General features: G+C 39.9%; 1 protein-coding gene across 1 annotated transcript; it reads right to left on the bottom strand.

The window, feature by feature from the left end:
* Positions 1-11,593: 11,593 nt before the first annotated feature.
* Positions 11,594-12,178, bottom strand: LOC122001858 (protein DMP3-like). Its single transcript, XM_042556821.1, has one exon. The coding sequence runs from the start codon at positions 12,176-12,178 to the stop codon at positions 11,594-11,596; it is 585 nt and encodes a 194-aa protein (XP_042412755.1).
* Positions 12,179-12,781: the final 603 nt, after the last annotated feature.

Raw genomic sequence — 12,781 nt, 5'->3', positions numbered from 1 at the left:
TGTATCACTGGATCGGTCAGCAGACCGATCCAGATACCCATAGTATCACTGGATCGGTCAGCAGACCGATCCAATTTCCCAACCTTAAACCTAAAGCCTTCCTGATCTAGAGAACGAGCTACCGAGCCCTCTCTGATCTAGTCCGGAGAACGAGCTACCGAGCCCTCTCCGACTTCCACGTCCGATCCAGAGAACGAGCTACCAAGCCCTCTTTGACCTAGTCCGGAGAACGAGCTACCGAGCCCTCTCCGACTCTATCCAGTCCAGAGAACGAGCTACCGAGCCCTCTCCGACTTCCATGTCCGGTCCAGAGAACGAACTACCGAGCCCTCTCGGACCTAATCCGGAGAACGAGCTACCGAGCCCTCTCCGACTTCGTCCGGTCCAGAGAACGAGCTACCGAGCCCTCTCTGTCTTAGTCCGGAGAACGAGCTACCGTGCCCTCTCCGACTCTATCCAGTCCAGAGAACGAGCTACCGAGTCTTCTCTGACCTAGTCCGGAGAACGAACTACCGAGCCCTCTCCGACCTCCTATGCCAAGCTTCCATACTTGGACTTTTCCCCGTGCCAAACTCCCTGCTTGGACTTTTCCCGTGCCAAGTTCCCTGCTTGGACTTTTCCGTGCCAAGTCTCCATACTTGGACTTTTCCCGAATCAGGTCAACTCAAGTCGGGTCAACCAGGTCAACCTTGACCAAAGGTTGCACCCACAATCTCCCAAGTTCCTATTCTTGTCAAAATACAACTTCTCTATTCTTGTCAAACATCAAAATATACCTCGAGTCAGGTCAACTCGAGTCGGGTCATCCAGATCAACCTTGACCTAAGGATGCACCAACACAGAGGATTCAGGTTGCTCCGACCCTATAGCGGAGAAAAGATCCTCTATCTATAGTTTGTTAATCAGAGGAACTCTTGATTTAGATGGATCTCATCTATTTAAAGTTGAAATCTATCCAAATTAAAAGTCTTTGTATAATAAATCATCCCCTAATTCATAATTGATCAGTTAGGAGATCCTGACTGCCTACAGCGCGGTGGTTTATTTTTGCTAAGTAAAAGATGATAGTGTATTAGCACTTATTTTACAAAAGTGGTTTTAGATCCAGTGACTTCTGTTCTGTCGGCGGCGGCAAGTTGAGGTCAAAATCTAAATAAATCCTACGAGGACAATCCACTAGGGACGACGAATCCGAGTCGCTCTCCATCCCGCCACAAACCGGCGCCCTGAAATCCATAAACGCATCCTTCTTCGACGAGGCGTTCGAATCTAAGACTAACGCCACGAGGGGTTGACCTACGGCGGCGGAGACCGGTTGGTGCAGGAAGGGAAACTTCGCCAAAGGATGCCGCCTGAGCCGCAGATCCCGCGACGAGTGTCCGGAGGAGGAGGAGGCGGCGGTCGCCTGCCTATGCGGGGCGGAGGACTCGATGGTGCTGCTGCTCGGCGTGGAGTCAAGAGAGCAGGGGAAGTTGGTCCTGGCCATGGGGCCACGGAAGCGGAGGGCGGCGGCGTCGTAGGCACGGGCGGCCTCCTGGGCGGTGTCGAAGGTGCCCAGCCACACGCGGCACTTCCTCGCCGGGTCCCGGATCTCCGCGGCGAAACGCCCCCACGGCCGTCTGCGGACGCCGCGGAACTGCTGCCCCTTCGGCTCTCCTACGCCGTACGCGGCGTCGTCGCGGGCGGTAAACTTCTTCGCACTAATCGGAGCCATGAGAGTACTGATCGCTGTTCGGCGGTGAAAAGGGAGAGAAGGCGGAGGGGATATAAATAGAGAGGAGCGTGACGAGGAAGGCGCAGGGAGCGTGGCGGCGAGGGGAAAGACAGGAAGCAGCCCACGGGGGTCCGGCCGCCCCAGCCGCCGCCCCTGTTCCAATTTGATTTAGATTTGATAGACGCACGCCTGGGCTGCGCGCGATGTCCCAGCACGTATGATTCGCCTTTGTGCTGAAACCGAGGCGTAATATTGAAAAGTGGGGCGTAGGATTAGCAGGTGGAGTGGACGGTCACGTGGTAGGCGGCGGTGTCGCTGTCGGTCGATTTTATTTTAAATTTTAAATTTTTAATTTTTAATTTTTAATTTGACATCATGATCGCTGTCACAAAATTTCTCACCCATCATCCATTAAGAAGAAAATTCCGACCCCACGGATCATTCGAGTTGATATATAATGAGATGTTTGTCATATGAGATCATGAGATCGAAATTTAGGATAACTGGAACATAAATTCTCGATCCTTGTGTAACTCATCCCACCTGCCATATGCTTCGTTTCCTCCTAATGACGACGACAACGATTGTTAGGATCGGCGTATTAAAATTTGACAAGAACTAGGGAGAAGAAGGCGCATGACTCGGAGCGGCGGTGACGGTGGGAAATTTTAAATTCCCTCCAATCATTTTCTATCAAAGTAAACAAATTGTTTATATAAATTAAAATTTCTCCTCTTATTTTCGCTCTCATGTGGTTTTAGAATCCATATTTCGGAGTGGCTAGTAAAAGTTTCTGGTGTTATAATCAATTGGTATTAAAATTAACGATAAATTTCAATGGTCAAAATTTAACCGGTCAGAATCTAAATATAAAATATTTTATTATTGTATATAATTTAAATTAATATATGTCAATTAAAAAATAAATGTAAAAGATTTTATTTTTATCGATCTAATTCTGTTTATTTAGTATTGTCTCAGAGGTGGTGCTAAATCTAATGTATATGGATCGTGTTCTAAGTTAAACATGTTCAAAAGTTTTTATATATATAAAAAAATTTTGACATGGTGCGTGCACATTAGGTGAGAGTTTTTTATTAAAAAAATAAAAAATTTTAAAATTTGAAATTAAAAATCAACCAATAAAATTAAATTGGTAGTATATTTTTGATTAGGTTAAAAAAACATAAACGGTTACTCAATGGCTAGTATGAAAAATATGAAAGTACGTAGGGAGGAATGATATGTTAATTCTGTATATTTAAAATAACAGTTAATTATAAGAATATATATAAATTTCTTAATACATAAAATAAGGAAATTAAGATCTAATTTAATATGAATTAATTACCTAGAATATATTTTAGAAATCACATTTAATTAAATTGATTTCGTCAATTAATTAGAATTATTTCTTTAATATTCCCCCTCAAGCTAGGCATTTTTGACATTCTTGCCACGTGAATGTCAAAAATGCCCAGCTTGTGAATAAGTGTGCGAAATAGAGATTCGCCTAATGCCTTGATGAATATGTCTGCGATCTGATTTTCACTTGGCACATAAGCAGTCTTAATTTCTCTTTTTTCGATTCGCTCACGGAGAATGTGACAATCTATCTGAATGTGTTTTGTCCTTTCATGAAAAATCGGATTGGCAGCGATGTGCATAGCTGCTTGATTATCACAATATAAAAGTATTGATTGTTGATGATTAATGCCCAAATCTCGTAATAAGTACTTTAGCTAAGTTACTTTACAAGTAGTGGAAATCATGGATCTATATTTTGCCTCAGCTGAAGACTTAGACACAGTGGTTTGTTTTTTTTTACTTTTCCATGATATAAGAGTTTTTCCAAGAAATACACAATAACCAGTGACTGATCGCCGTGTAGAAATGTCTCCACCCCAGTCTGCATTGCAAAACCCGACCAAACTTAAATCACCTTTAGAAGGAAAAAATAATCCTTGTCCTGGTGTATCTTTTAAATATCGAAGCAATTGATGAACTGCATCAAGGTGAGGTTGTCTAGGTTCTTGCATAAATTGACTAAGAGTATTTACTGGAAATGAAATTTCTGGTCTTGAGATGGTTAAGTAGATCAATTTTCCTATCAATCGTCGATAATGCATCGGATCTTTGAGTAAGTTGTCATTATTTGAGGTGAGTTTCAAGGATTGTTCCATGGGAAACTTAGCAAGTTTTGCACCAAGCAAACCTGCTTCTTGAAGAAGATCGAGTGTGTATTTGAATTGGTTGATGGAAATGCCCATTTTAGAACGAGCTACTTCAATTCCAAGGAAATATTTTAACATTCCAAGGTCCTTCAATTTAAAGCAAGTTGCAAGAAAAGGCTTCACATTGTTGATGACCTTTTGATCATTCCTTGCTATGATCATATCATTAACATACAGTAAGATGATTGTAAAGGAATTTCCACACACCTGTGTTAAGAGTGAGTAATCAGCCCGTGATTGTTGGAAACCAAACTTGGTAATGACAAAAAGAAACTTTTGAAACCATGATCTTGAAGCTTGTTTTAATTCATAAAGGGATTTATGAAGTCGACACACAAGTGACTCCCCCTGCCGATGAAAACCTGGGGGTGGTTGCATATAGACTTCTTCTGCAAGGTCGCCATGTAAAAATACATTTTGAACATCCATTTGGTGAAGGGCCCAACCACGAATAGATGCGATAGCCAGTATGCATCGAAGAGTGTGAGTTTTGCAACTGGAGCAAATGTTTCATTGTAATCAATACCTTCTCGTTGGGTGTATCCTTTTGCAACTAGACGAGCTTTATATCTTTCAATAGTACTATTAGAGTTGTACTTGATCTTGTATACCCATTTGCATCCAATGGGGCGATGTCCTGTGGGAAGAGGGGCAAGGGACCAAGTCTTATTTGCTTCCAGTGGAGAAATTTCAGCATTCATCGCTTCAATCCATTTTTGGTCTTTACAGGTCTGCTCATATGTTTCTGGCTCGACCAAGTGAGAAACATTATAGATGAAAGTACGGTGTGAAGGTGAAATATTACAATATGACACATACCTTGATAATGGGTGTTGAGTGTTGGATTTAACCAAAAGAGACGAGGTAGTGGTTGGCAGAGTATCGTTGACTTGATAATCTCGAAAGTGGGATGGTGTGTGACTAGGTCTAGTAGATCTCCGGAGTAGTGATTCTGGTTATAGAGAAATTTCAGTTGGCTGATGGGGTTGTTCTTATGTGTTCGGGTTGTGTGTATACATGATGTTGGGTTGGAGGTCAATGTGGCTATGAGTAGGATTATTGACATCTTGTGTAGGTTGAATGATTAAAGGTATCTCTATGTCGTTATCGATGGGGTTTGACAAAACTGGCATATCGTCTTGGTCATTATATGTCGTGGTTGAGTATGGAAAAATATTTTCATAAAATATGACATCTCGAGATGTAATCATTTTTTATCAGCCAAATCATAGAGAAGATACCCTTTTGCCCTGGTAGATGCCTAAGAAAAATACAACGTCATGCACGAGCATCGAATTTATGAGTGGGTTGTAGATTTGTGGCAAAACAAAGACAACCATACACCCGTAAGTGGGAATAAGAGAGTATTTTATTATGTAATTTTTTATATGGTGTTTTATTTGATAAAAGTGGTGTGGGTAAACAATTAACAAGATATCATGCTGCTTTAATATGTTCCCCCCAAAATTTCAAAGGAAGATTGGCTTGAAAGTGAATGACACGAGCTACATTTAAGAGATGATGATGTTTACGTTCAACTACCCCATTTTGTTGGGGTGTGCAAGTACATGATCGATGAAAATTGGTGCCATTTCCATCAAAGAAGGTTTGCAAAGAAATAAATTCTAGCCCATTATCAAATCTTAATGTTTTGACTTGGTGATTATGTTGTGTTTTGACCCAAGAGAAAATTCTTGATGATTAATTGAACTTTTGACGCATGAGATGAACCCAGGTATAACGACAATAATCATCAACAATTGTCAAAAAAATATCTCGCTCCATAATATGAGTGGATTCTATGGGGTCCCCAAATATTACAATGTATTAGATCAAAAGGTTCATGACTGGAAATATTATTAATGGAAAAAGGTAAACGAGATTGTTTTGCTAAATGACAAATATCACAAACATTGCTTGATTCTAAAGAAATATCTAGAATACTTTTAGATAATGACCAGAGTAGATGAACGGAGGGATGCCCAAGACGTTTATGCTAGAGGTTGGATGTATGGTTGATGGTGCTGCAAAGGTGAGGGATCGACTTCACTATAAGGTAATACAAGCCATTACTCTGTTTGCCCAACCCAATCATCTTCTTCGTAGTTAAATCCTGCATTACACAAGAATCAGGGTAAAATATCACTTTATAACCTAGAACCTGTGTAAGTTTGCTAATCGAAAGCAAGTTTAACTTGAACTTTGGAACATAGAGTGCATTCTCAACAGTCATATTGTTGCTTAATTTCTTAGATCCAATAAATTTTATCTCTACATGTCCTCCATTTGGTAGTTGCACAACAACATGTTTAGAGAAAAATTTAATTGCAGTAGGCGGAGTATTACATACGTGATCAGTAGCACCACTGTCCAAAATCCATGTACTACTTGCATAAATAGAATCAATACCTGAGGTATTGATAAGAGGTTCAGTGTTACCGATGTGTTTGTGAAGGAGGGCTATAATCTAATCATATTCTTTTGTCGTCAACTGCTTGGTTTCACTCCTCTTCATATTGGGAGCAGTAGAGGAATTTATAGATTTTTTGCCTTTCGGTTTAATGTCTTTGCCATGATATCTATGCCCCGGAGAAAAACGATGAATATAGAAGCAACGATCGATGGTATGCCCACCCATTTCATAGTTGGTACAGTAGAGCCTTTTGCTGTCCGTCGAGCGGTGAGATTCTGCCTCGGGGACCTGTCGAGAACCAATCTGATTTTGTGTTTTGGGTTGTGCAAAATTCACAATATGTTCAGAATTATTTTTGTTGGCCGCCACGTCACTTTGTCTCTCATATTGTAAAATAAGTGCATGGATCTTCCGGATGTCGAGAAGAGGATTTATTAAAAGTATGGATCCTCGAATAATGGAAAAAGAATCATTCAAACCCATAAGGAATTACATGACTCGTTCTTTTTCTTCTCTTTCAGCGAAGCCCTTGAGACCACTACAAGTGCAAGTGATTGGGTTGTGGCATGAAGATAGTTAATCCCAAAGAGCTTTCATCTTGGTGTAATAGATTGACACAGATTGGTGTCCTTGTCGAAGTTCCGCAATTTCTTGATGAATTTCAAAAATCCGAGTGTCGTTCCCTTGCGAGAATTTATCTTATAAATCATTCCATACATTGGTTGCGGATTCTGTATAGATAATACTACTTGCAATGTTAGAATCAATAGAGTTAAGAATCCATGAAAGTACCATGTGATTACAACGCTCTCATGTTTGAAATGTATCATGATTTTCTTCCGGCCTCTTGATTGTTCCGTTGATGAAACCAATTTTGTTCTTTGCACTTAAAGCAATGCACATCGTGTGGCTCCATTGCCCATAATTATTTCCTTCGAGTGGTTTGGAGATGAGAATTAGACTGAGCTAGTCGGAATGAAGCAAAGAGTGAGGATCCGATTAGTTGGCTCCCTTCTCCATCTAGTTTTCTCCCATTATTGTAGCGGAAGTGTGTTGTTTTCAGAATCTTGCTATGATACCATGGAAAATATGAAAGTATGTAGGGAGGAAAGCTATGTTAATTTTGTATATTTGAAACAACAGTCAATTACAAGAATATATACAAATTTCTCAATATATAAAATAAGGAAACTAAGACCTAATTTAATATGAATTAATTACATAGAATATATTTAGGAAATCACATTTAATTAAATTAATTTCTTCAATCAATTAGAATCATTTCTTTAATATAGTAAATTCACACAACAGCTAATTAACGATTAATTTAATAAAAAATAATTTTTTATTTATAAATACTCATCATTTTACCCAACTTATTTCAATCATACAAACACCTAAATTCCTCTAAAAATCTTATCTTTACTATTTTCCTCCGAAAGGATGAAAATAACCGAGATTTTTTTTAGAAAATATTTATACCCAAAGTTCACAAATTCCACCAAATTATCCATATTTTTCATATCCACTAAATTATCCATATAATTCCCACCAAATAATTCATATAGTTCATGTCCACTAAGTTATTTTTATAATCCATATCTATAAAATTATTCATCTAATCCACATGCAACTAGTATGCATTTTACATCTCCGACGAAAAATGAATCATTTACTCTTAATTTTGTTCCGGAGACTCAAATATCTGACCATAAATCTCCAATTGAACTCGTAAATTTGAAAAAAAAAAAAAAAGCAAATTCTGACATTGCGGATAGAAGAAAGCGATCAATATGGAGTAATGTTGAAAACAAGGTTTTAGTGAGATCGTTTGTCACTATCAGTGATGATCCAATCATCGGCAATGATCAAAAGGTGGATACTTTCTGGTGACGTGTTGGAAGCTACTACAATGAGAATCGTCCTCCAGGTACAACAGTAGAATTACAAGTGTCATACGATCACACTGGCACAATACCATTCAAAAAAAGGTATATTGTTTCAACACAAATTACAATAGTGTTTATAGTGTATATCGTAGCGGCCATAGTGATGAGGATATATTGTGGTTTGCATATGAAAACTAACACAACAATAACAAACAAGTCTTATCCCACTAGGTAGGGTCGGGTATATGGATCTTTTACGCCATTAGGTTTTATCTCCTACTATATCATTATCTAAAATAAATTTTATCCTGTTTTATTGTTGCTTACCAAGTCTTTTTTAGTCTTACTCATTCTCGTTTGATATGCGTGTTTGTCATAGTTTTATATCACCTAACTAGAGCATTTATTAATCACTTAAGTACATGTCAATACCATTTTAAACGCGTCTCTCATATTTTTCTCTTAATTAAAAAAAAGGTAGATCTGCTACCTTAGCGGCCCCCTAGTGTTGGCCCTACGAATATGGAGGGAGGTTCATGCAGGTACACAGGTCATAGGTGCATGGCAGGGTAAACCCCAGATCGTCAGTTCCTGAGAATCGACCCCTAGCCATTATGCCAGAGATACTATGCACCCACCGACTTCCTCTCTAATTTAGCATTTAACATCAGGTCGTCATCTTCTATTCATGTACTTGAGTTATAGCTCAACATTTAACATCATATAACGTAGCAGGTCTAACTACGATTTTGTAGAACTTTTTTTTAGTTTTAGAGATACTTTATGGTCACATAAAACACTCGATGCTCTCTTCCATTTCAATTATCTCGCTTGTATTTTATGTAAGACATCTCTCTCAATCCCTCTATTGTTTTGTAAAAATGATCATAAATATTTAAAGCTCTTGGTGTCAGGCAACTCGTCATCTTCTATCTTAACAATTGTCTTATTATGTCTAATATTATGAAACTTAAATTTCATATATTCCGTCTTTATTCTACTAAGTCTAAAACTTTTCCCTTCTAGTATTTCTCGCCAAGATTCTAGTTTAGCATTTACTTATTCACGTACCCCATCTACCAAAATAATATCATCTGCAAAGAATATGCACTATGGTACTGTGTTTTGAATGTGCACAATGAATTCATTCATAATTAGTGTAAAAGGATATGGACTTAGAACTGATCCTTGATGTAACCCTATCCTGATTGGAAATATTTCAGTTACTCTGCCTAAAGTCTTTACTTTGGTTGTTACATTCTCATACATATCCTTAATTAATTCAATATATATTATGCTAATACCTCTCTTTTTTTAGTAGTCTCTATATAATTTCTATTAGAACTCCATCATAAGCTTTTTCTAAGTTAATTAATAATATGTGTAGATTTTATTTTTGCTCCCGATATTTTTTAATTAGTTGTCTAAGAAAATGTTTAAGGAAAGATAAGAGACTGCAAGAAAAAGAAATGTTGAACGAGCATTTAGGGTGCTCTAAGGTCGATGAGTAATTGTCAGAGGTCTAGTTCATTATTGGTACAGAAAAAGTTACAACATATTCTGTTAGGATGCATTATTTTGCATAATATGATTGTTGAAGATAAGAGAGGTCACGTGACAAATTGGTACAATGACGAAGGTAACAAACCCGCACAACTCGTCCAAGGTTCAAACTGAGGATTTCATGATTATCTCTGGACAAATTTCAAACTAAGTGACAGTCATGTGCATCATCAACTTCATGCCAATTTAGTTAAATATATTTAGTCACAATATAGTAACAAACCTTGAATTAGTATTTTGCAGTTTCTTTTTACGTTGCATTTATATGTTGTTTTTTAATTTTATACTAGTATGATTTTTTTATATGTTGTACTCTTCCATTTCAAATTTATAATAATATTTTAATTTTAAATAAATAATACTAATTAAATAAAAAAATTACGTAACAAATATTTTTAAAAATATAAATATTAGTTATTTTAAATAATAATAATTTAAATTATGTAAATAAAATTAAAATTATATTTATTTAATATAAAAAATAAAGATGAATGAGTAGATAATGAGACTAACAAATAATAAATATTAATGTTATAATTAATATGAGATAATTAATATATTAATATAATATGTATGTGGTATGTGTACCCATAATAATAATTTTTAATTTTAAAATAAATATAAGAGAATCAAAGTGTTAATATAATATGTATATGATATATAGATCCCATATTTTATTATCAGATGGTGGATGTTATAATACCAATGTTACTCTAAGTAATCTAATAAGAATTATTTATTCCCTCTTCCTTGCAAATGTATGTTGATCATCTCCAAGCGCTAAGTCAACGAACGCTGGGGACGTGACACTCTTCGCTGTCTCCGACTGGTGGTGTAGATCTCCGGCAAACCTGCAAAGAAGCCGAGCCGGGAGGGGTTTCCTGGCGACGACCCTCCAACGCTCAAGTCAGGCAACGAAGAAGCAAAGTAACGTTACTGCGGCTACAATGATCCCGATTGCATACCTCTGTCGAAGTTTGGGGGTCCTTATATAGGACTCCGGGGAGGCGCGGGCACGCTTCTTGATGGGTGCACGCTTCCCCAAACATACCTCAGTAGGTCGTGTCAGAAAAGCATGTCTGACGTCATTCCGCAATCGTCCGAGCATATCCCGGATGTGACGGTGGAAACTTCCACCGTACGATACTCTGTCCACTCCTGCCGCCAACCATGCTGTTTGTCGGCGGCAGGTGTCTCGAGGACGAAGTTACCAGTTGCCCTTTTTGTCTCTTTGCACCATTACTTATCTCCGGGCCGAGCGGACCAGCCGCTCGGCGCTCATAGCCTTTGGGAATACTTCGGTATCTCAGACTGAGGGGAAAGCCATGCTCGTGTGCTCGGATGAGATTGTGCCTTCTCGCCCTGTGGCTCGGCTGCTCGGCTTAGAGACTCTTTTACCTTGAGCATCGGAAACCCGCCCCATGATCGGGTTGTCTTTCGTTCGGCCGCCTGGGAGACCCGGGCCGGGTGCCTGGTCAGCCGGATGTCCGGGGATGGTCCGCCAGTCCGTTCGGCACGACCGTGTCGTTGACCCTTGACCTCCATGTATCGTTGACCCCCCGCTATCGAGGGTCCCTCATCCTTATTACCGGATCATATGTGAAACGTAATTTGATTTTTCATATATAATGGCGACTTTCTTGTTAAAATAAAAAATAAAAACTAACCGTACGTTAAATAATCAGCAATCCAAATCCATTATTATTTGTTCATAAATAAATAAATAGTAGAAGCTTTAATTTCAATCGCATGATTTTACAATTAAAATAATTAATTTATATCAGTGATCGGGGTGGTGGCCAATCCCCTTTCTGGTGGTGGGGAAGACGATGAAGACGACGCCGGACATGAATCCCGCTCCCAGCGGCAAGTTTATGAGCAACTGCCTCGCGTTCTCCCCCGCCTCCGGGAAGAAGCAATTCACCACGTCGGAGTCGCTGAACGCCACCGTCAGGAACATCACCACCGAGAACACCGCGTGGACGCAGTCCAGCAGCCGCACCCGGTGCCGCCGCAGCTCCTCCTCCGCCACCAGAGTCGTCGGCCCGGCCCCATGAATATCCCCGCCGCTCACAACTGCGGCGGCGGCGGCGTCGTCGTCGTCGTCGTAGTTGAAGAGGCGGAAGCCGCTCAGGGTGGCGACGCCGTAGTAGAGCTTGCCGTCGCGGCCGCGGAGGGTGTCGGTGAAGGAGAGGAATGCGCAGGTGAGGGCGCAGACGTGGATGAGCGCGGCAGTGAGGTACCTGTTGGGGGTGTGGCACTCGCCGCGGTTGGAGAAGGTGGGCGTCAGCGCCTGGAACGCCAGCACCGTGCCGCTCGGCAGCAGCTTCACCAGGTTCGACGCGCTCGACAACGCCTTCTCCATGTCTTCCTAGCTAGCTCTCTAATTAATCACACAATATATGATCGAACACCTACCCATCGATATCGATCGATCGATGGATCCTCTCAAATTTATATACCGCCGGTTAATTGAATTGTTAGGAGCTGAGATCGATGCACGAAAAATGGATGGATATTTGGAACGTAACGGTCTTGCGTATGTACGAGAATTCAGCGGAGGCCAAACATGCATATATATGTATATCATGAATCTAATCGGTTGGATTTGGGTGTGCAAAGGATTCTCCTGACTTACAAGTTGCAGCCATTAACGTCATGACAAGATCATCGACTGCAACCATACGTTGGCGTAACACTTGGTGGGAACGGATGGCTCCTATAATACAATTGCTATTCTATTCAATTAAATCAAATTGATAACTATTTTTCCCCTCCCCTATTCCTCTGTCTGTCGGTTCCAAGTAGCAAACGTGAAACGTAACGCTTGTTGTGAATTTTCCTTGATTTCAGCTTGCTGAGCTCCGCCGTCCAGCGACTTGAACTGGCGACTCCCAGATGACCGGCGAGCACTTTGTTGGTGTAATCCTTCCCACCTATCAAGCTTAACAATGATAATTATTTTTTT

This window comes from Zingiber officinale, chromosome 7A (genome assembly GCF_018446385.1).
Source record: "Zingiber officinale cultivar Zhangliang chromosome 7A, Zo_v1.1, whole genome shotgun sequence".
Lineage (NCBI taxonomy): Eukaryota > Viridiplantae > Streptophyta > Magnoliopsida > Zingiberales > Zingiberaceae > Zingiber > Zingiber officinale.
This window is presented reverse-complemented; position numbering and strand designations above follow the sequence as displayed.